Source organism: Neovison vison, chromosome 12 (genome assembly GCF_020171115.1).
Source record: "Neovison vison isolate M4711 chromosome 12, ASM_NN_V1, whole genome shotgun sequence".
NCBI classification, from domain to species: Eukaryota; Metazoa; Chordata; class Mammalia; order Carnivora; family Mustelidae; genus Neogale; species Neogale vison.
In genome coordinates this window covers 74,033,501-74,059,158 of record NC_058102.1, presented here as the reverse complement: position 1 = coordinate 74,059,158, position 25,658 = coordinate 74,033,501, and the positions used below count along the sequence as shown (strand labels likewise).

Here is a 25,658-nt window from a genome sequence, read left to right as displayed (position 1 = left end):
TTGATCACAAGATTTCTTTTCTAAGTTCTAGTAGGTAGTGCTACTGAAGTCAGTTGGAACACTAAAACAACTGGTGGGTTTTATTCAAGTGTCCTAATGAATTATAACTACTTTGGTGATTTACAGATACTCCAAAGTACCTTCCAAAGGGGTCTGAAATAAAAGGAAATGAGTTATGAAAGTAAGAACGTCCAGCAGCATTGTTGCTTTTTTTTCTTTTCTCTCCTTTCTTTCTTTTCTTTTCTTTCTTTCTTTCTTTGTGTACATTTTGGCTGTTATGCTCTCTGAACTCATTATCACTACTTATTCACTCAAACATTCTTAGAATGTAGAGTATGTGCTGCAAATTTCCACACCACACCTTTTAAGTCCAATCAGTAGACTGATTTACAAATCAGATATGGAAAGTATTACAGATCCAAAGGCTGAGGTTTCCAAAAAGGAATTAAGGTAAAAATTGAAGAAAATGAGGTAAGATGATAAAATCAAAGTGAATTAAAAAACGAAATTTGGTGGCAAACTCAAAGGCTATACAGTAGGGTCAAGAAGACAAAACAGGGCAGCGGTCTGGGTATCAGTACTCAGGAGTGAGTCACATTTTCAACTGAAGCTCTTCATAGGAAAGATTTTTGAAAAAGAAAAAGGAAAATGCAAAACAGTGAAACTAAACATAAAATGTGAGCATATTGGTAAGCACAAATCAATAAGGGCTTGGAAACTATAAGAATGTTATACTAAGGTGTAAATGTTCCTGAGGAGCAAAATCTGAAGAGGATTTTACTTCTATTTTCTCTATGGTGATAGAGGAGACATTCTGAGTGACTACAAAAGGAGAAGAGCCCTAAAGGCTTTTATAAAGATGGTTCCCTTTACTGAAATTACCTTAAAAATTATCAGAACAAAATGGCAAAATTTGATCAAGATGGAATCCCTATGAGCTATCAAATTGCAAATAGGACCCAGGGCTGTGCTCTGCATTACACCTGATGCTAGGTTCCCTTGACATGTCCCATTCCTTCCAACTCTCATTTTCCATCATTGGCTGTTAAAAGAAATGCTTGTCTAGCTGAGTAGAGGAGGAAACAGGATGCTAACTGTAAAGGTGTTTTTACTTTAGCTGTAGGAATTCACCCGTCATTAAAGTCGGACTCCGATGGGTGCGCATGAGTGGTTGGGAGGAAGGGGAGAGTTGTCTATTCAGCTAACCATCTGCATCACATGCACCCAAGGAAAAAATGTTTACCTGGTGGAGCCACGGTTAACCTTTTTTCCTTGCTGAGCCGGTGCCCTTGGATGAATTCATTCATGGAAGGGGGGCCCTTCAGAAGAAATGATTCTGTGGAGGTGGGATCAGGGGGAACTCTTAATAAATTCTGTAGGTAGGTAGCCCCTGAAGTCCTGGGACGGCTCTGATCACAAAGGGAAGGTGAAAATTGTCTTGCAGGAGATCCAAGAAAATACATATAGGAAACAAAAAAGTTTTACTTTAATTACCTTTCAAAGCCTCACCAGTGACAACATTATTTATACTGGCATTTAATTTTTTTAACATGTAAATCAAGATTTTTTGCTAAGTGCTTAGTTTCCATAACAGGATACAACCCTGTTTGGAAACTGTATTGGATACTGGAAAAGAAATTTATTATAGTTAGTCAGTTTGAATCGCAAATAGAAAATATTGATATTATTTGATTCTTTACTGAAAGTTCCTAAAATAAAAATTTTACCATTAACTGATAATACAGGGTAAGTAATTCAACATCCAGGACTCTGTAAAAAGGTCACAAAATTAAGCCACTAAAAACCTTGCAAATGAGTTCGTGAGCAACATTCACATACCAAATGAAAAGGCACAAAAACCTGGTTTTAAGAAAAAGGCTATACATATTCCATTCCATTATACCCCAGGAGAGACATCTCCTTTTAGTCAGTTGTCAGTTTGGTAATACAGACAAAAATTTCTCTAAGAGAACAGATTCATATTCTTGCCCCATTAAAGAGAAGCTGGTAAATAGCACCATTACCAGAGGTACAGTAACTTTTAAATGTCACGTAGAACATGTAAAACGTAGCTCCATTCTTAATATCCACCTTTTATCTAGCAATTTTTAGGTTGGAGGTAAGGGAGAGGCATAATTACGCATACAAGGAACAGCAAAAATGTTGACAGATACTCGAAAATTATATTATGGTTAATCAAGAGGTGGGGTATGGAAGGACAGAAAGGAATAAATCAACACAATTATCAAAAGGTTTTGATTTGGAAAAACCAACATTAGCAAGGCCCGTTTATACACCCACTCCCAGTTTTTCTCCTCCTTCCCTTCCTCCATCCTCCACAATAAGAGCACATTAATTTTTGCAGTTAACTAAAAATCTGGCCTCTGCACCATACTATGAAGATCGCTGCATGCATACCTTTTCCTCTGAGTGCCACTGCTGACCCGAATGTTGGGTGTCTGTGGGCCCTGACTATGCAGGAGGTAAGTGTCTATGGTGGGCACGGTGACTGATGCCTCCCCACTTACTTTAGGGCTGCCGATCTTGCTCTTTCCAAGTTTGCCTTTGCTGCGTCGGGACTGCTCATGGTCAAACTCTAAGTCCTCCAGCCGCTGGGTCAGGGCGAGTTTTTGCTGGATAGCCATTCGTAACAAAGTGTTTAGAGTCTTCTTCTCATCTTCTGCGGCTGCTAACTGTCTCTGCATCTCATCCAACTGTGTGACGTATTCATCACATCTAGAACCCAAACAAATCTCAGTGAAAATCTCAGTGAAATTAAATGGTGAACTTACACAGAACAGTAACAAATTTTCCTGGAATTTAGATTTGGAATACTGGTCTTCCCTGAGCAGAATGGAGGTAAGCTATGGCAGAGGAAACTGAATACAGTAACTGATGGTTCATCTCTACAATGGAGTACATATGGACACTCTTAGTAGACGACATCTTAAACCCCAAGGACAGAGTTCCTGTGGAGGCTGCCACGGGGCGTCAGAACAATGAGCAGTAAAGTCTCGGGTAATGTTCACTGCTCCTTAGATGTGTTACAATAGCTTCTTCTATAGCGTAACACTGTAATCTTTGGAGGAATGTGACAAGTTTGTTATAGAGCAGGCTTGTAGCGTGCAAAAGAATAATAATGTTTATAAAGAAAATGCTCACTTCCTTCTTTATCTGTATTTATGGGTTTTATTTTGAGTACAGATTGCAGCTGCACTGCTTTCAATATGGCAGATCTGCCTGAATTAGAAACTTGAATATTTTCAAAGCTTTCTCAACCGTGATAAAGCAATAGATGTCAAAGAAAACCAAGATTTGCATGGAGTTTGATACAGAGATAGCAGGCTGTCAGGAATCTCTTTATTCAGATTTGATATTCATGCTACAGCAGAAAGAAAAGCTCAGCGATCTTTTTCCCCATCAAAAGTAAAACGTAAGCACATAAACATTTGGAAGGAAAAACTAATCACATAATTATTCAGAGATTTTTTTTCTGAGTTTACTTCCCCACTAAGAAAAATAACAAATATTCTTCATGCACCAGTTGAGACTTAATGACTTGATGGAGGTATCTAAAATCTGCTATACAAACTTTGAAATTAACACAAGCCTTGCAGCATTTTAAAGAAAAAACAGATTCTAGTGAAAGAAGTTGAGATCCAGGCTGGTGCTTTTTTTTTTTTTTTTAAGTTAAATCTCAAGAAGCAGTAGGGATACCATAACAAAGATTAAGTCTTAGTAAAATAGAAGGTGGATTTCAGGACCTTGGGTTTATTTTAATTGCTCAAATAAGCAATATTTTAAAAAATACTACAGAGAAACACAATTATGATACATAAAAATACAGTGTGAAAATGCACTATTTGGGAGAAATAATGCTTATATAAACCAGATTGAGACATAAATGTCCCCTTAGAAAGTTTTGATTTCTTTTTAAAAGAACGTATATATACTACACGAAATGCTGACTGATTTCATTCATCAAAGAGGGGAGCACTGAGTATCGTCCCCCTTCTCTATCTTGCCCTCTACAGTGGCCAAAGGTGTATATATATCCTACTCCTTGAACTCTCCCAGGCTCAGACCCAGAAGTCAGTTTCTTCAGGTCCCCTGCATCCCTGTGATCCACAGGCTCTCAACCTTCTCACAGCCATCACTAAGAGAATCAATCACAAAGTATGAGCTTGAAGCTTTTCTCTTTATATACAAGGGAGCTGGACAAACTCCAGGGCTCCTATAAAAACCAGGACTTTTTTTTTACACTTATATCAGCTGCATATAAGTTAATTACTGAATCTCCAAATAAAGCCACAGTTATGCTTTGTGAATTTTGTACCCTGTTTGTATCTTATAAGATACGTGACTGGTATTGTTTTGGTACTGAACTGTGACAGCAAAAAAAAAAAAAAAAGGATGGCAAAATCTTTGAAAAGCTCATAATTTTAATGGGGCACCTGGGTGGCTCAGTCTGGTTAAATACGGACTGTTGATTTTGGCTCAGGTCATGATCTCAGGGTCATGATTGAGCCCCAAGTCTAGGCTCTACCCTAAGCATGAAGCCTTCTTAAGATTCCTCCTTTCCCTCTGCTCTTTCCCTTCACACACGCTCTCTTGCTTTCTCTCTCTGTCTCTCTCTCTCTCTCTCAAAACAAATAAATAAATTCTTATTAAGAAAAGGAAAAAGAAAATTTCGGGATTTCAAAACATTTGAATCAATATTTGAAACCTTCTTATCATGCTTAATCACTTCAAGTTTAAAAGCAAAGTATAGAATCAAGGAATTGTGATAATGAAACTGGTGGAGGGAGTCACTAATATCTGCCTAATTAATTAGCTGGGCAATGTGAAAATTTAGTGATAAATACAATTACATTTTAGAAATCCTAATTTAATTCGGTGTACTAAAGTTTCAGTAATTAGCTGATATAATGCATACTGATATTCGTTGTGGAGCTTTCTCACACAATACTAATGATAAGCACTTTTATGTCCTTTAGTCACAGAAATATATTTCAGTGGTGAAAATATAGCACTTAGCTATTTTAGGAAGTATGATCCCCCCCTTATTGGAGGCTTTGGGGGAGGGGTCTAAATCTTTTTGGCACATAAGCTCTAGGAAAAATATCTATTGCATTAATTTAAAAATACTTCTGTGTAAAAGAATTGCTTGATCCACTGTGCCCAGTAGAGGGCTCTGGAAAACAGGGCAAAACATTTTGTCTCAGATTTCTCCTGGGGAATGTCAAGTGATTTCTTCACACCTTACCTTCTTGGAGGGCACACCAAACAACACTCAAGAGATACATATGAATTTTAAAGTCTTTTCACCACCTATTGCACCCAATCTTGGAAGAAGAAACTATTACCTTGTTGCAAACATTGCTCTCAGGGATGAGAAAGTCGCTGCATCTTCTTTCAAAGCCTTCAGTTCATTCCTAAGCTTCGTCATCGTTTCGGTCACCATTGCTTTCTCATTTTCGTATTTGTTCTTGAGATTAGCTAGTGCCACCTCAGCTGTCTGAAGCAGAAAATTCACAGTGCTTATGGTTTTCATATCAGGAAAACCGATCATACAGACTTATCCTTGCTGGGTCTATTACTTTCTTTCATAAAGAGAAAGTGAAATTGACTTGGTTATTTTATCTAACTATTATCTATTGTCTGTCTGTCTATCTATCTATCTATCTATCTATCTATCTATCTATCTATACTTTAACATGGTTAAAGTGCCCTGAAAGCCAGCTGTGAACCAGAGTCAGTATCAGGAGCTAAGGAAATGATAGTAATTCAGTAGATAGTTGATGCAGATGCTTGAAAGTGTAATTTTTCAGACAGAAAGGGAATTGAACTGAAACTTTAAACAAGAAGGATTTTATTAAGGAGAAGGTAGTGAAGAAGCATAGTCCAATTGAAATATAATAGAATGCAAATATTCTCATGTCATTTGTGCTCTGTGGGCCTAAAAGACACAGGCCATTGCAATTTATAGCATGGGTATATGACAAACTATAAATCCACATTACATGTTTAAGGAAAAGAATTAACAAAGAACCAAGTACTTCCTATCTTTACCTACAATTTCAAAACAAAAAACTATAGTCTAATTTAATTCTTCACAATCTCCATAAAAGCAGAAATTTCAAAATGTTGAATGAATTAAAATACTTGTTTGAACTTGGAATTTCGGCATTTCTGAATCTTGGAATTAACAGTATTTCAAGTTGAGAACTAGCTGACACATAGTAAGAAGAAAAATGTGGACTGAATCAATGCATGAAATCAATGTATGTTTAGGGATTACCTGTTTGATACATAGTACATTGCAAATATATACATATATATGTATACACACACACACACACACACACACACACACTTAACTGGAAGCATACTATTTTTACAAACTGTTAACCTCAGCTTTTCAGAGTGTGTAGAAATAGTCAATACTAATGAAAAAGTCCATTACTAATTTTAAAAAAATCTATTACTAATGGGATTTCTTAAGAAGACTATCCTGGTTTTTAACATTTCTTTTTGTGCTTGAAATGGACAGCCTCAACTTTCTTATGCAAAGTGCCAACTTCTATAGAGACAAGTGGATTCTTTTTAAAATTAAAACAATGTTGGGATAGGGTAGTTTGTTAATGTTTTGATTCCAGAGTAGTTCCTCATGAGTTTTAATTGAATCTCAGACTCAGATTAAAATGAGAATTTACTCATAAAATATTTTGGTATGTTCTGTAGTGCTACAGCTCAGTGGACTCTTCAGAAATATTATGGATTCAGAAAACTATCCAGAATGCAGAAATTGACCTGGGGGAAAGGGGCAGTTGTTTAGTTTTTTAAAAATCTATACACATATTTACTTCAGACAGGCCATTAACTCTGAAAGTCGTGAAAATGTTGACAGACAAATCATGTAGGAGTCTCATGGTCAGTCATCTAAGGGTTGGAGAGGAGGGAATGACAAAAGAGCAAGATCTGAAATAGAAGTACAAATTCATTTATTCTTCGTAAGAAATGTCCCAAAGTCTCCACTTTATCTGCAGGATGTTTGTTTGTTTGTTTATGTGTCCACAGACTGTACAAAGCTTTCTCAGAAGTCAGAAATTCAAGTTTCTACAACCTTTGAGTGGATTTGGTGATGTCTGCATTTGCTACATTCTCCATGCTCCCAGAGTTGACTTTCTAAATAAAATACCTTGTTTCCAGCCACAGAGATCTTCACCACCATTCCATGAGTATATCCTTCTATTCTGTGGCTCTCTACCTACGCTTCTTGCTGTCTGGAATGGTTTCTTCCTCTCCTGGAAAGCAGCTCTTTATCCTTGAAGAACAAACTCAGGTATAACTGCCTCCATGAAGTCTTCTGCTAACCCTGTTAGAAAATGTTAATCCCTTCCTCGGCAACGCTTGTATAGCTTCTAATGCACCTTGTGTAACATCACACTGTCATAATCTGTATCTTTCCCCACAGCCTCCCTAGTTTGCGAGCCCTCGTCTGGAAGGTGAGGACTGTGTATTAGTCCTCACTGAAAGTCCAGCCTCCCATACAGTTTAGTCCACAGATGGTATTTCATAAACATAAACTGCATATTTCAGCAGAAGATAATGTGCATGCAAAAAACCCTGAAGTATATTAAAAGACTCACAGAGAGCAGAATGCCTCTTTTTAAAACAGGAAGAGTCCCCTTTTCCCCTTTATGACTGAATTCTTACCTTAGTCTTAATAGTGAACATTCCACAATGTCTAAATATAATGGATGTCATCTGCAGACATCTGAAGTTATTCGTGGCACATAAGTATCATAGCTGTAGGCCCAACATCATTAAAATGTAAACTAAATGCATGGCTAGAAATGTATTTTCATTTTATTTACTGAGACCGTAAGAGTTGCAATGCTAATGTAATGCAAATGGTACCCAAACCACTGAGAAAATAAAAATTTAGCCAGGAATGTTTTGTATTCCTGTATCACACTGAATTCCAATGGTTCTGTTTATACTTCTCAATATGTCCTAACCTGTAAATAGTTACAGGCATGTGTTGAATTCCTACTAAATTACTTGACACTTATTTTTGTATCCCTATTTATTACCTGTCTTGAAATATGTAACCAATGAATGCTTGTTCACAAATTAGTCTCCTGTCGCTTATCAGCCATGCTTATCTATACTTCTGCATCAGTAAAGCCTCTTGACATTTATAGACCTAGGTTTCCAGGTTGTTAACATTCAACCTGCAAGAAGTCAAATATGTTATTTGAATGGCTTGACCAACAAGCCATTACGTCTTTGATAAAGCCTTATCTATCATGGTATTAGTAATATGGTATTTGTTATTGATGACCACTCTAAGTCACTGGGTCTTTGGACTGTAGCAGTTTATGGCAACAAATTCTTTCACTCTGACCTAAAACTGGAATCAGATCTCTCACAAATCCTTTATTCATCCTAATCTTTTCTATTTCCCTGAAGTGATGGCACAAAAGAAGGTCCTAATTTGCCCTATATAAAAAGCACATTTATAGTGCAGACAATATTAGTGCTTGGGGGATAGACCTCCCATTTACATCAGTGGGTTTATGGTAACTGAAGATAAAGATGCTAGAATGCTGCATTGTGGATGACATAATAATGGTGTGCTTCCCCCCAAATAAGGGCAAAAGAAGGAGCATTACATCTGAAATCACCCCCCAACACCAGCCCTGGTTACGTTTGCAAGAAGGTATTTGATGCTTTGTTGTTTCTCTTTATCAACACCCTTTATTAGCACCCTTCTCCAATGTATCTTTCAAGGTTTACCTGAGAAACTAAACAGAAATTGAAAGTATTTTACCTATATTTCATAGCACTCCCACCCAGGTAAAGTTGAAGGGTGGACAACAAAATTCAGTCGTGAAGGAGATTTAAGGATCAGTTACATAAGGTCCTGTCGTAGCATTCCAACTTATTCCAGAAGGACGAGATCTACCATTAGGAAAAATTTTCTACTGCTTCAGATCAGATGAATTAACATCCCACTGGAACCCAAATTTTAGGTATGTGGCCACTGACAAGGCTAGTGAACATTCTATCTCTATCTCTGTCTCTCTCCAGACCTGTTTGCTCTGGCCCCTTGCCATCATCTCCCTGGTGAAAGCTGCCCTGACAGCCTATTCTGCCATCCCTCCAGCTCCTGTTTCTCCGCTCAGTGATTGCTGGACTCCAGCGAAGTACTGCCTGAATTGCCATTCTGCATCTGCAACTGGATTCTCCTTGGGTCCTGCTTTAACTGCGTCACCTCTACTGCTCTCTACGGGGGCATCCTTACTCTCCCAGATGATCCACTCACTCACTGAAAAATAATTCTCACATTCTGATCTGGCACTGGGACATAGTTTGATTTATTCCGCTGCTGACCAGGAATCTGAACTCTCATCCTGATGCTAATGGACACTCAGAACCCTTAAAGAATTAACTAGTTAAGAAAGCGGGAGCTAGCATGCGTTGTGAGTAGGAGGAGATCACCTGTTTGTTGGCCTTCAGCACAGCTCTCAGTGTGGCGATCTGCTCCCGTTTGGTGCTCAGGAGGGACTTGAGCTTGAGGATCTCTTCCATTAAGGCTTCCTTGTCTTTATCGATCATGGGGGCCAGCTCCCGTGCCGCTGCTCTTTGACGAGACAGTTGCAAGGACCGGTCTACAGCCTTCTGCAGATGCTTGATTTGGTCCCGGATGATGGCATTAAGGTTGTAGATATTCATTGGCTCTTTGCGGATGTCACTTGTGTCTAATACTGGAGATGATGGTGGGGCAGTAATAACAGGAGAGATTGTGGGGGTCTTGGTTGGACTTGGTTCTTTGCTGGCCTCTGTGTTTTCTTTTGAAACTGGTTCAGATGAGGTCCTTGTTTCTACTGGGGATGACACACCTCTCCTGGCTAATCGTGGAGATAAAAGTCCCCTGGGATCATCAGGCCCTTTCAGGCTGCCACTACGAGTGACTCTGCTTTGCCTATAGTAGTCCAGCATGACCCTGTTGGGGGTTTCATTATTACACAGACACACATGGTGATAAAGCTGGGCAAGCTCCTCACTAAACGTCACCAACTCATCCTGGGCTGTATTAAGGGTATTGTGATTTTCATTGGCTATGCTGGTCATCTTTTGCAGTTCCTTCTCCATGTGGGCCATCTTCTCTCCACTCTCCTTGGTGGTCTTCTCAAGACCTGTAACCTGCTCATCATACATTTGGATCTTACTCTCATACTTGGCTTTCTCTTCAGTATAGTTTTCTACAGATTTATTATATTTCTCTTTTAAGGCCTTAATTTCAGCTTTCAAATCAATCACCTCAGTTACTGCCACCCTATATTTGCATTCAAGGATCTCTAAGCCATTGATGTCCACTTCGTAGTCATGGGCCTCCTCCCCCGAGTCCCGGCCCTTCTCCCCGTCCAGCTCAGCCTTGAGTTCTTTGCTGCTCTGCAGGCCTCTCATGGCATTAACGTGTTCTGTGAGCCGGTGCACCCGTTCATGCTGCTCTGTCAGTGCCCCCTTGGTGTGTTCCAGCTGTGTCTGTGACTCCTGGAGATTGGCCAGAAGAATGGCCTTTTCCCGTTCTACCTGCAATGGCAAAACAAAGTCTGTGAATGACTTCAGTGCAGTGCCAATGATGCACTTGATCCCTTCACTGTCAGGCATGTATACGTCTCACAGAACTGCAGCACAGCCAATATCCCGAATACTTCAAAGTAAATTGGAGTGGTTTTCTTACTTCAGCAGTTCTGGTAAGTCAATCAGTCTAAAAGTACATCATTTTAAAAGAATTATACTATGCATATTTACTTATCCAAATTCTCGTGCATTATACACATACACTCATGAAACTTGAATGTTATTCAAACAATCTTATTTTTATCTTTTAACACCTTGTAGAAAACATAACATGATGTCAAGAGATAGTACTTGGCACTGTCTTTATTTTGAGAGCCCTAGGGTGTTTCTGTTCCTTAGTTCCTGTGGGAGAAGTAACTGTCTCAAGGTGCCTGTGTATCATCCTTTCCTTCTGAGAGCTCAACCCCAAATCAGATTTAACACCTGAGGCTTTAACTTACTAAATAATACTAGGAACCTTAACAATTCCCTTAAAATAAAAGGAAATTTAATCCCCCAAATAGACATGTACTACATTTGATAGCTTTTGATATAAAAGTCAGAGAACACAGAGTTTTAGGATTAAAAGAACAATTTACAAATCGTTTCAATTCCTTCAGTTCAAATAGGAATCTTAAAAATTAGCAATTTATTTGTATAACATGACAGTTTTGTTATTATATGATAGTATTATTGTATATTGAAAAATATTCTGAAGTCAATATAAAATACTGTCTCACTAAATATAAATATATAAGAAATTATAATAGGAGAATTTAAAAAACCATTTTCTGTCCCTCTATATGGGTAATCATTATAAATTAAAATTTTTACATGCTTAAAACATAAATGTGCTTTTCAATAAGCAAATATTATTGAGAACTGCTTTAAAGATAATGGATTGATATTGAATGTTTTTCTATCTAAAGGAATTTATCAATTTGAACTTTTTAATTTTCCTGGATCGTACATTACATCCCCCCAAACGTCTAAATTGTTAGGAGGTAAGTAAAATTATTCTACTAGCATGATAAATAACAATTCTTAAACTATAATGAATAAAACACTAGCATATTACTTTAGGAAATCTATACCTATCTATAAATTTGTAATTCAGTATAGTAGTAGTTTTTTTAATAGCTTGAGATATCGCCAAACTTCATTTTTAAAAAAAATTTTTAAAGACGTATTTATCTATTTTAGAGAGAAAGAGAGAGAGAGAGAGAGTGGTGGGAGGAATCGGGGAGGGAGTAGGGGAGAGAGAATCTTAAGCAAACTCTGTGCTGAGTGCAGAGCCCTATACAGGGTCAATATCATGACCCTGAGATCACAAAACCAAGAGTCTGCACTTAACTGGTGCCCCAGTAAGTAGTATTTTTATGATCCTTTGTGGTATAATATCTTTCATATTATTATCATATATAGACAGTCCTCACTTAAGGTTCTAGTATGCATGAATTTCAGTGACCATGGTTAGTTAAAACACAGGTCCCCCAATACACAGTACATTAACTGTGAGCACTGTGTAAGTATAAACTTTGCTGCTTCCATTTACAAAGTTTACAAAATTATGAAATTACCAATCATATCACTTCTTTCAAAGTATTTCAGTGATTGGTCACTGTGTATCTGTTATTCAGTTCATTCACAGAGAGCAAAGTGTAGCTGTGTTCTCTTGTCTTCTTGTCTCCCAGTGGTAAACCCACATGAGGTTTTACCAAAATCGACAGTCCAAAAGAGGGAAATGAGAAAGAGAAGGAAGGAAGGAAGGAGAGAGAGAGAGAAAGAAAAGAAAAAGAAAGAGAAGGAGAAAGAAAGAAAGAAAAGAAAAAAGAAAAAGGAAGGGAGGAAAGGAAAGAGAGGAAAAAGGAAGGAAGGAAAGAACGAACAAGCAGCAGAGAAACAAAGTGATGACAACACTGGAAATAAAATCCGAATCAGATATAAATGGAGTTACAGAAGAAACAGTTGAATGTGACAGTGTTGACCCTGATGTCATTTGAAAGAATTTAGATATGTAGTCAAAGCAGTTGGTGATGGAGAATGCATCAACAAGAATAAAAAAAGTAGTTGTTACAAAAAGGATAAAAATGTCCTAGAGGAAGCGACAAGGGCACACTAAATGTACTCTCAGAGATATTTTCAGACATTGAAAGTGCAACGGATAGGAGGTTGAAAGTTGATCCAAACAGAAGTATGACAATTTACCAAAGCATAGAAAAGATTTCTCCTATCATAAAATATATGATGAGAAAAAGGTAAGACTGAACTGTAGTTGGTAAGTTTTTTGGGGGGTATAGGCACAATTTAAATTTTTGTTTCAAAAGCTTGGATATCTTTGGTATTCTATAAAATGTAAAGTTAATTTCCCTAGTTTTTTTGGGGGATAAGTTTTTATTTTAAAGGTAAGTTTTTTAACAAGAAAAACTTTATGTTTCTACTTTCTGGATTACAGTGTACTAAGTCATTGTATTATTCTTTCATTTTTTATACATTTATAACGAACTGTAAGAGAGGTTTTTTTTAAGATTTTATTTATTTATTTGACAGAGAGAAATCACAAGTAGATGGAGAGGCAGGCAGAGAGAGAGAGAGGGAAGCAGGCTCCCTGCTGAGCAGAGTCCGATGCAGGACTCGATCCCAGGACCCTGAGATCATGACCTGAGCCGAAGGCAGCGGCTTAACCCACTGAGCCACCCAGGCGCCCCAGAGAGTTTTAAATTAACATTTTAAAGATCATAAAACAGAGGACACCTGACTGGCTCAATTGGTAAAAGCATGAGACTCCTCATCTTGGGGTTATGAGTTCAAGCATTGGGCACTGAGCTTACTTTAAAAAAAAAAAGAAAAGATCACGAAACAATTGAATTTTCTCCATTTCTCTATTAATTATGAGTTTGTTTTGCATGGTTTCAGCTTGCACAATCATTTATGGCCTAGCAATTTCATGCAAAGCAAGGTCTGCCTGTGTGGTAGGTCATGAAATTAGAATGAAAAATACAGTTTTATTATTTTAAATTATTATCAGAGGCTTCTAAGTTGTAGCTTTGATTTTATGACACAGTACTTGCCCAGATCTGGAACACAATCCACAGGTTACATATTATGGCTACAGAAACCAAAATATTCCAAAAAAATAGTATAACAGATTAAAAAAGAAAGTCTACTGGGGCTGTAGCATCCGAGAACTCAGCTCTAATTTTGGCACCAACATTTACCTAGCTACGTGGCTCTGGGCAAGCTACAGTTTATGCAATTAAAAAAGGATGATTGAGTAAGACAGTGAATATAATGTTCAAGCTATTATAATGTTAACCATTGTTAACATTTGGGTAGCTGGTCATTGCCAGGACCAAAATATTTCTTTATGCCAAACACATTTGTTTCACAGATTTGTATCTGTAGTTGCAAAAGCAACTCTTTCCTTTCAGAGTCAAGACATATTCTAATACAAATCCCCTTAGTTAGGTTTCACTAGGTGTAACAAATTATATTCCATAGCTGAAGATCTGATTTATCCAGACTATTGGGCAATACCTTTAAGTGAAAAACCCAGGTAATTAGGTAATGTGGTACTTGATGAAGAGCCAAGTTATTTGCAATTTTGATAGAAAATAAAAAATAAATCCTAAATATTCTGTTATTGATATTGCATATAATCTCAGTGAAAATAGATTATTTCAGTTTTCTTTTTCTCTTGAAAATTAAGTAAATTTGCTCTGAAAAGCCTAAACATCATTTGATCAGTATATATGATTACAAAAGACAAAGCTGTTTTCTTTTTTTTCTTTATGATTTTATTTATTTATTTGAAAGAGAGAGAGAGAGCACTCATGAGCAGGGGGAGGGGCGGGGGGAGAATCAGACTCCCTGCTGAGCAGGGTCTCCCCCCCCCCCCCGCACCCGCAGGATTCAGTCCTCGGACCCGAGACCTTACCCTGAGCAGAAGGCAGACACTTAACGCCTCGACAAAGGTATTCTCAAAAAGCCTCTTATTTTTTTTATTTTTATTTTTTTAGATTTTGTTTATTTATTTATTTGACAGACAGAGATCACAAGTAGGCAGAGAGGCAGGCAGAGAGAGAGGAGGAAGCAGGCTCCCTACTGAGCAGAGAGCCTGATGTGAGGCTCGATCCCAGGACCAGGACCCTGGGATCATGACCTGAGCCGAAGGCAGAGGCTTTAACCCACTGAGCCACCCAGGCGCCCCTCAAAAAGCCTTTTAATAGGGGTGCCTGGGTGGGTCAGTTAGTTAAGTATCTGACCCTTGATCTAGGGGTCATGAGTTTAAGCCCAGCAGCAGGCTCCACACTGGTTTTGGAGCCTACTCAAAAAAAAAAAAAGCTTTTAATAAAATAAAAATTGGACTAGAACAAAATGTACGGAAGTGTCTCAACCTCATTTTTAGAGGGAAAAATGTTATAATGAAAGAGGTAATGCCATTAGGAGAGTTCCAATCTGTGCTCTCCCAATTCTGATTTTAAAATAACATTTTTTAAGACTAAAAGAAAAATCAATCAGGCTCCTTAGGTTAGCCTCTCCAGAAAACATCAGATAGAATATTGTCTCTTTCGTGTATGGCTCTTCCACACACTCAGTGCATTTCTGGTGGAATCCCTTGAACAGAGAGTGATATCCAAATTTACACACACACATTTTTCCAGACAGTTATGACTGGTCTGCTTTCCCTCCAAAGATGACTAAATGGTGGGTAATTTTATACAACTCCAGCATGATTATTATTTTCACTCAGCTACTGAAGTTTGGAGTACCTTAAATTGTATTTGGATTTCAGAAGCAGTCCATAAACTATTTAAGATATCTTGCGTTTTGAATTAATAAAAGCAAAGGACTTCAAATATTAAAATTTCTATTCATTTTAAGTGTACTATTTTATTCTCCATTTATGAAGAACTTACCAAGAGACACTTGCTGACTTAATTATCATGTTCTATAGTGACTAAGAATGGTTGCTTTAATTCTCTTTCTACAATCTTCATCTTCTACCTGGAACTGAGGATTTTAATTTTTTTACAGTAGGACTGGTTGCTTTGCCAGAGAACTTAAATGCAGAATTTGTGAACTCTGTAATCCAGTGTAAATATACAGTATATGCTTATTATTATTGTTGTTATTATGTCCAATTGAAATTTTTTTTAAAAGTAATCTTTGCTCCCAATGTGGGGCTCAAACCATGACCCTCAGGTCAAGAGTCACATGCTCTACTTACTGAGCCTGCCAGGCATCCCTCCCACAGAAATTTTTTTAATTTCACTGAGGGTTTATCTTTTAAATAAGCACACTTACATGTATTGAATACTGATAGATTCTTTTGTGGAAGAACAAAAGAAAAGATAATCAGAATTTGACATTCATATTAAGACTTTTATAGGAAAAGAAGCCAAAAAGCTGTTTCGTGGGCTATTAATTTTCATTGCCTTTATCCTGGTCAACGGACTCTCAATTTGACATTTGAATGCTTGGGTGTGATTCTTGTAATGGTATACATAGTATTGACATGCACAAATAGAAACTTATAAATAAATAGCTTATTCTCCTCTGCTTGAAGTGAAGCAATTCTGCCAATGCCTGTCTGGGCCCTGAAAGGAAAGAACTATGAAAAAGATCAACCTAGTGCAAAGTTGACCTGGTGACCCTGAGTTACCATATGACCTAGCAATCCCACTCTTAGGCATAAACCAAAGAGAATCAGAATATATGTGCACACAAAAACTAGTATATAAATGTTCATGCCATTATTCGGAAGAGTCAAAAAGTGGAAACAATTCAAATGTTCATCACTGATAAATGGAAATCTAGAATGTGGTCTATCCAAACAATGGAATATTATTTGACAATAAAAAGAATGAAGTACTAATATATGTTGTAACATGAATGAGCCACAAACATGTTATGCTAAGTGGAAAAAGCCAGTCATGAAAGGCTATCTGTTGTATGATTCCATTTACATCCAATGTCCGGACCAGACAAATCTATCAAGACAGAAAGTAGATCAGTGGTAGCTCAGGGGTGGAGTGGCTAATGGGTACACAGTTTATTTTTGTTGTGATGAAAATGTTCTAAAATTGACTGTGGTGATGGTTGCACAGATCTATAAATAAACTAAAAACCACTGAGTGGCGCCTGGGTGGCTCAGTTGGTTAAGCGTCTGCCTTAGGTTCATGATCCCAGGGTCCTGGCATGGAGCCCTGGATTGGGCTCCTTGCTCAGCTGGAAGACTGCTTCTCCCTCTACTCTCCACTCATGCTCTCTGTCACTACTTCTGTCTGTCTCTCTCAAATAAATAAATAAAATCTTTAAAACAAACAAACAAACAAATATCATTGACACACTTTAACTGGGTGGATATAATTATATCTCCAAAAAGTTGTTCTTAAAAAAGATCACAAAGACTCTTCCCCTGCTGTTGTGACAACAGATGCTCTTCTTATGTTTTCTGTTACGTGGTAGAAAAAGTTCTTCTGAGAAATACATTGACCAATAAAGCTTACATTAAAGGTAACCTTTATAAAATCTGTAATAGTTTAATGGGTTGTCAACTCTGCCCTAGGCAATTTTATTTGTCACTTTAAGTTTTAAAAAAACACACGGGATGCCTGGGTGGCTCAGTTGGTTGGACGACTGCCTTCGGCTCAGGTCATGATCCCGGAGTCCTGGGATCGAGTCCCGCATCAGGCTCCCAGCTCCACGGGGAGTCTGCTTCTCCCTCTGACCTTCTCCTCGCTCATGCTCTCTCTCACCTCTCAAATAAATAAATAAAATCTTAAAAAAAAAAAAAAAACCACAAACTGCCTAAATTTCTTTTAATTAATTTCACCCCATAAATATTCTGTCTTTGTTAAGCACAGAGAATATTTAACTTGTTTGACTTGCTCTCTTTAGCAAATTTACTTACTAAGTTCTTGACTTTGAGCAAATGACAATAACATATCTGTGCCTCAATTTGCCTATCTGTAAAATGGGGATAATAATACTCTCTACCTCAAACAGTTGTTATAACACCAACCAATTAAGCAAATATATATAAATTGCTTTGAACTCTTAGTGGACATAACAGCAAACTGACCACTTACCATCATTATAGGAAAAATCAAAATAGTCTTCAATAGAGTGGACCTAAATATATAATATGAATCTTTATTTCTTTCATATCCGTGAAGATACAATAGAACATCAGTTTCAGTTTCATAGAAACATTGCTGTTTTGTCACATTAGATGTGAAATTATATAGCTGGTATGATACTGGGGAAAAAAAAAAATCCATAGAGTTTTCTCCCTAGTTTGACTCTCTGCAATGTGAGGTTAAACAGAGACTATTTATCAAAGGCAGAAATTTTAGTACAAGCAGAGAGACTCCTTTAAATAGATTAAGTAATTTAGCTTCCCCAGACAGGATCTACTTATTTTCATTCTAATAAAACTAATTTAGGTACTTGGCTGTCACTGGAAAATATCAATTACAGCTGTCCCTTGAACAATGCAGTACTATAGACTGGAAGCCTTACCAATAACATAAATAGTCTACTTATACATATTTTGAATGTTACGTGTATTATATACTTTTTTTTACAATAAAGTAAGCTAGAGAAAAAAGTTATTAAGGATCGTAAGAGACACCTTACAGTACTGTATTGTATTTACGCAAAAAGAACTACATGTCAGTGGACCAATGCAGTTCAAATCCGTGTTGTTCAAGGTCAGCTGTATAGTCTATTCGAAATAACTGAGTCTTGAGGGCAATACAACTCTGGGAGGTACTCTAAATTGCAGTTGTCCTAGATTTTCGTATTAGTTATCACCACTTCCCAGCAGATGGCAGTATGATCTCTTCGACCTGGGTATGCTGTTTTCAAAAGGTTTCTGTAATTTTAAGAACAACAATTTAAAAGCTGCATATTCCCCGGTACAGGGTGTTAGATCCCTCCCTGTGCCCCCATATATCTCCACAAACTGTCAACAATAACGAAGCACAGGTGTTCGATTTCAAGGTACTCTGGACCCCAGCCAAAAGAAATCCTAAAAAACAAGGGAACTATGAAAACACAAGCTGCGATATCCAAAGTACACTGATATTAGAAACTGAGATACACACGCCAGCGAGCTGCAGCACAGTACGGCAATTGCCATGCCCCAGACAGCCGTAACTTCTAAATCTCCAGTGGCTTTAAATAAAAGTCTACTCTTCACTCACAGCTCTGGACTTCTCCAGCAGCAAAATTGCACCTGACTGATGAGAGACCTTTTCTGGTCCTCATTTTCTGCTCTTAGCATGAATAACCACAAGTTGCACTACAGAAATGTTTATACTTTTTGATCATTCACTGCTGCACCCTGTCCCATTAGGGATGTCATAAATATATCACACGTGCATATTACCTTTCTACATTCTGAACATTTAATTTCAAAACACACCTGGCCCCAAGCATTTCAGAGAGCCGCACCTAAAGTGCATTTTATTGCTTGCTCCTTGGACCATCCAGGAGAGTGGCCCTGATACACAGTATATGCTGCAAGGTGTATTAGTACTGTTGAATATCAGAACTGTCACTGTCATACTCTTTATTAACTTTATTATAACTTTATTAAATGTCATGCTCTAACATTAACATGATGAAACATTAAGATCAAACACAAATGCAATCACTTCTAGGTGGTATATCCTGGCATGTTCTTTATAATTTGCTTATTTACATAAATTAAACTCAGGGGATGCATAGCTAAGGAAAATCTGTCAGATTATATAAACAAATTATGCATGAAAAGATATATTCTGCTATATTTGTACTCAAGGAAATATATTCTTAGAAAAAGTTGATATGCTTTTTTAAAAATGTTGCTTACCAAAAGATGGCTACTTTGTCTAAAACAAAATTACACGTTAGTGTTGTAGGTTGTGAGGCTGGAAGTTGCAAAGCCCTTCCTGTGTTGAGCCTGGTTTCTAAAATTAAACGTGGAGCAAATTTTGGAACATGAAGCCCTCCCTGTGCCCCTCTGTATCTTAACAAACTGTCAACATGAATTAAGCACTGGTACAGTTTTCTGCTGTACTGAGGGAAGGCTTACCCAGTCATGTTTTTCTCTCCCTCTTTGCTAAATGAACATCAGTTTTCAGAAAGACCTCACCCTTAGACACTATTAGCTTTCTGTATTCCTACCAGTGACCACATATGTTAGTCCTTCTGAGATGACTCTCCTCGAGCAAAACTTTCCAAAAGTAAGTTAATATTAATAGAAGCTAAATGAATCAAGAGCTTAATAAATTAAAGGCACTGTGGAGTTGAAAATAGTAATAATAGCTCACCATCACTGAGCATTTACTGTGTGTCTGGCCCTGTTCTAAGCACTCTACACACATTAACTCATAAATCAAGCCATTCTAACCAAGAAGGTATTCTGTAGCCCCCATTTGATGGTAGAGTAACATGCTGTCCCTCTAAAGGGTTCCCAACTAGTGGTTGGCCCTTGGAGCATCTGAAATGTGTGGGGCACTCCGGGTCATCTAGTTGACTGAAGAGATGTACCTAGCACTAAATGGGTTGGGTCCAGAGCTAGACCCCTTGCAGCTCACCAGTCTCAGACAATGAGGAATCTTCCCCCACCCAAATGCAAATGACATTCCAGCCAAGAACCACTCTCTTGCTGAGAACTCATCTTCAGCATTCTTCTTGTTAAATGACTCATCTCTTCCAGAATTTTGTATTATTTCAGATTAGATTTAGGATTAAATGCGAAGAAAACAGCTCTGAATTTTCAGCCAATAGCTGACCTTGCTGAAAACTGTTGAGATGTTTTGTGCATAAAAGCCCCTCTTCCTATTATTTTCTACACTGCCACCATAAAAAGAAGAAACAAAAAGTCTTGGTACACTAACTTTGTTTACTAAAGCTATCAACGTGATAGTTTAAGAAAAACTTTAAATTAATTCTATTTAATTTGGGGGTATGAATTCTTACAAATTATGCAAAAATTTAAAATATGTTTGCTCTCAGTCTAGTTGTATTAATGTAAACTGAGCAAAAAGACATAGAGAAATATTACCCAACAGAACTGAACTTCGCAGTCAGGTAAAAGTCTATATGAAATTCATTTTCTTCCAATGGCCATGCCCTCTTGATTTCTAGATTTAAACACTGTGAAAATGAATTCTTTACTAGTAGCCCAACACACAGGGCAGGTAAAGTGCATGATATGTTAATTCTCGATGTGCTGTTAATAATAAACCTATTAACATCATTGGTTCTCTAGTTTCTTACTTCTACTATTTTCACTTTTTAGTCATCATTTCTGTAAAGGCAGGAAAGTATAAGCCCCATTGGCTATAGAAATAAATGCCTGCCAGAATCTCCAACAGCCTCTAATTATCACCCAAATGCAAAAAACCTGGCGGGGCGGGGGGGATAAGAGACTGAAAATTCAGCCTCAAACCTAATCACCTGACCAGTCCGTTGAACCAGATTCCTGGTTCCACAGGTCTGCTGGAGCCCAACAATTTGTAATAGTGAGAAGCCCCCAGGCCATAGTGATGCTGTTCCTCAGGCAAGACTCCCATCAGCACTGGATTAAGATATGGCAGGGAAGAAAGACCCAAACTAGAAAAGCCATTTCATAGCGAGATAACCTTAAAGGCTAGGACTTTTCACAAGACATTTGAATTTGAAGGTGCTAAAAATTTAAGGCCTAGATCATGCTGGAATAACAACTCCTTGGTTTCAGATTTATCCCTGTTCTGTATTTTGAATCATATGATATCCTGGCTAATTAGCATACTAAAAGTCCTTCATGTCTTTTAAAGCTTAAGGCATTCTTGTGAAGTCTACCATTATTCTTGAAGCTATATATACAGTTGTTTGTGATGGAAATGTTCATTTTTCTATCATTTCACTCATATGTATAGGTTCTGAATTTTTCTGTTAGAAATGGATGGAGACCCTTTTCTCCCTTCACACCTGATTGCAATCCACTTTGTGGGTTTAAGATAGATTTCTTTCTTTTTTTTTTTAATTTGTTTCAGGGGTACAGGTCTGTGATTCATCAGGCTTACACAATTCACAGGACTTACCATAGCACATACCCTCCCCAATGCCCATCCCCCAGCCACCCCTCCCTCCCACCTCCCTTCCACTTCAGCTACCCTCAGTTTGTTTCCTGAGATTGAGTCTCTTATGGTTTGTCCCCTCTCTGGTTTAGTCTTGTTTCATTTTTCCCACCCTTTCCCTATGATCCTCTGTCTTGTTTCTCAAATTCCTCGTATCAGTGAAATCATATGATAATTGTCTTTCTCTGATTGATTTATTTTGCTTGGCATAATATCCTCTAGTTCCATCCATGTCATTGCAAATGGCAAGATTTCATTTTTCTGATGGCTGCATACTATTCCACTCTGTGTGTGTGTGTGTGTGTGTGTGTGTGTGTATAGATAGATCTCCCATCATCTTTATCCATTCTCTAACATAGATTTCTTCAAGTGAGGCAAATGAGTTTTCTTTTCAACACATATTCTGTTATGTCTTTCTAAGATACTGTACGTTCAAAGTTGAAGAAGCTAGAAGTAAAATGTGAGCACAAAAAATCCCAGAACAGGTGACCGCAATCTGTAAGAAATCTACTCTCACAGCCCTCAAGAGATCTTACCTGCATAAGTTGTTGCTTCAACTTCTGTATTTCTGAAATGTTCAGCTCACTGAATAAGTCAGAAACAGGGTGTAGAGATTCTCCTTTCCTTAAAGTGGGAGTCCGATAGTCTCCATTCAGTTTCACGAGGGGCCCATGGATATGTCCATTCATTTTGTCATCATTGTTTGGTTCACTTGCGTCCTCCGTGAACTTGAGTCCATCGACAGAGATGCTGATATGGTTATCGTTGAGGGTGATGTACTGGGAGAGCTCCTTCCGCAGGATGTTCTTTTGCTCCCTCTCGTTTTTTAAGGTCTCAAGGGCTTCTTCCAGTTGGTGCTCCGCAATCTCTTTCAACCGGATGGCGTCCTCCAGCTGGCTGTTGAGCAGCACGGTTTCCTCCTCAAACCGCTTAATCTCATGCTTTAAGCCTTCGTATTCAACCTGAATTAGACAGGATAAAGAAGATTCATAGAACTAAAATTTGGGTCTTACAAAACTGCCATCAACCACTCTAGTAGACCTAACTATATACAAAAATTAAAATGTTAACCAACTCATTATATTGTACCCCTGAAATTAATATAATACTGTATGTTAACGAAAAACAGGAAACCACACAGTATAAAATGTGAGTCTACAAAATAAATCTAAAAAAGCACACAGTATAAATACTCTTCAGGTAACATAGGATGGTGTCTTTGGAAATTATGCATAATTTATAATAATTTATATTATATAAAATTTATATATATTATATATTATAAAATTTATAAATACTTTAAGTTATATATAATTTGTATACATAAATTCAATTCTTAGCAGAGATGAAAATGTCTGTTTTAGGATTTCTTTTCGTGGGGACCAATGGCCAAAAGGGGGCACTGTTTGCTTAAAAAAAAAAAACCCAGGGATTTTCTTTTTTTTTTTTTTTAAAGATTTTATTTATTTGACAGAGATCACAAGTAGGCCTAGAGGAAGGCAGAGAAAGAGAGAGGGGGAAGCAGGCTCCCCGCTGAGCAGACAGCCCAACAAGGGGCTCAATCCCAGGACCCCGGGATTATGACCCAAACTGAAGGGAGAGTCTTCAACCCACTGAGCCACCCAAGAGCCCCTATTTCCCCCCCCCCAAAAGATTTTATTTATTTATTTGAAAGAGAGACAGAGCCAGGGAGAAGGGTTGAGGGAGAGGGAGAAGCAGGCTCCGCGATGAACAAGAAGCCCTACCAGGGGCTGGATCCCAAGACCTGAGATCATGACCTGAGCTAAAGGCAGACACTTAACTGACCAAACCACCCAGGCGCCCCCAGGAATTTTTTAAAAATAAATTTATCAGTGGTGCTTGGGTGGCTCAGTTGGTTAAGGGACTGCTTTCGGCTTAGGTCATGATCCCAGGGTCCTGAGATTGAGCCCCGAATCGGGCACCCTGATCAGCAGAGAGCCTGCTTCTCCCTCTCCCTCTGCCTGCCTCTCTAGCTGTGCTCTCTCTGTCAAATAAATAAATAAAATCTTTAAAAAAAAAAAAAAGTTTATCAGAATAAAACCAAGAAAATATTTTACCATCACTATTACTTTGTTTTATTTAATTATTAATGATAAGGAAATTTTTATATTCAGAGATAGATTAGCTAAAAGATCACACTAAGAATTTAATCTCAAAATATGTTTGCAAGTAAAATGAAAAAGAAAAATTTTATGTGCTTACGGATAGAATCTGGAATAGAGTGATTATCTGATAACAAAAAAATACATATATATTGTTATCAATGTGATAGTCCTTTGAATTAAGAGCCAAATAGCCTGTGTAAACACTCTCTTGGTCATGAAAGCCCACAGAGGAAAGAGATCTATATTCTAAACCGACAGGCCTTCCTTGAGGCCTTTTCCATGGCACTAATGACATTCCACTTTTTAATAAATATTTTATCTCCACAACTATACTGTGGTCTCCTCAGAAGGAGGAAATACTTGTCATGCTCCTACGTGTCCCTCAGTGCTTCAATATTCCATCATTGTGTTTCAAGAGAATTCCACTCTTCAACAAGCATTTGCTGTTGTGAATGAAAAAGTAAGCTAGAAAAGGTATTATCATAAAGTCATTATGATATTAGATACTAATATAAGCTTTGTGCTTAGTTGTACATTTATTTTACTGTTTATATTATTAAACTTATATTTTAAGAGATATTTTAAATTATTTTTTTACTTTTAGATTTTATTTATTTGAGAGAGAGATAGAGAAGGGGCAGAAGCAAACCCCTCATGGGGCAGGAAGCCAGAGGATTCCTGGGATCATGACCTAAGCTGAAGGCAGATAAGTTTAACTGACTGAGCCACTCAAGCACCCCCAGAAATATTTTTAAAAATGAAAGAATAGGGATCATAGACCATTGTCATTTTCATTTCTTTATTCCACACCCCACCCTACCCTTCTTCACATAATCTCAGTGCAATGGCTTGGCTTGCAAAGGTTAGGATAACAGTTTTGACATAGGTTTAAGTCAGATGTAGGTTTAGGCTGATGTAACAAAGACCTATATAAGAATGACATTTGGCTTTCTCTCATGTAACACTACGGAAATAGACAGTCAAGGGCCAGTAGGATTCTCTGTTCCATGAGGTCATCCAGGAACCAGGCATCTTCTTTTTTTTTTTTAAGATTTTATTTATTTATTTGACTGACAGAGATCACAAGTAGGCAGAGAGGCAGGCAGGAGAGAGGGGAAGCAGGCTCCTTGCTGAGCAGAGAGCGCCACGTGGGGCTCGATCCCAGGACCCTGAGATCATGACCTGAGCTGAAGGCAGAGGCTTAACCTACTGAGCCGCCCAGGTGCCCTGGGCATCTTCTATCCTATTATACTACCTCCTACTCTGGTCCATATGATCTAAGGCACCTTGCCACCTTGATCATGTTTCAAGCAGTGGGTCCAAGTAAGAGGAACACCCTTTCTCTTTAAGGACATGTCTCAAAAGGTGTTCATATCACTTCTTATATCCCAGTGGCCAGTACTAAACACATGACAGTTACTTACAAGGGAGGTGAAGAATCTTGTCTTTACCCCACATAGCCTTAGGCTCAGTTAAAAACTGAGTAACAGGGGCACCTGAATGGCTTAGATGTTTGAGTGCTTGACTCTTGGTTTCAGCTCAGGTCATGATCTCAGGGTCTTGGGATTTTCAATCAGCAGGAATTCTGCTTATGGATTCTTTCTCTCTCTTTCCCTCTGCCCCTCTCCCTGCTTGCTTTCTCAAATAAATAAAAACAAACATACAAACAAACACAGGGTAATCACATTGGGAGAGGGAACAATGGATACTGATGGACAACCAGTACTCACTGCTATACAGGATTACTGGAATTCCACATGTCCGTGACCGAAAAGACTCA

General features: G+C 37.9%; 1 protein-coding gene across 6 annotated transcripts in view; it reads right to left on the bottom strand.

The window, feature by feature from the left end:
- Positions 1–25,658, bottom strand: part of BICD1 (BICD cargo adaptor 1) — a 223,460-nt gene that overhangs the window by 33,775 nt on the left and 164,027 nt on the right. For 3 of the 6 annotated variants that reach the window (XM_044228416.1, XM_044228419.1, XM_044228418.1), the window contains exons 4-7: positions 22,289–22,714; positions 9,511–10,605; positions 5,367–5,518; positions 2,529–2,736 (exon numbers count right to left, since the gene is read on the bottom strand). In XM_044228416.1, the coding sequence (XP_044084351.1) occupies positions 2,529–2,736; positions 5,367–5,518; positions 9,511–10,605; positions 22,289–22,714 (1,881 nt within the window). Of the gene's footprint in view, positions 1–1,243; positions 1,438–2,418; positions 2,737–5,366; positions 5,519–9,510; positions 10,606–22,288; positions 22,715–25,658 lie in introns of those variants that run through there. The other 3 variants (XM_044228413.1, XM_044228415.1, XM_044228417.1) reach the window with 3 other exon arrangements.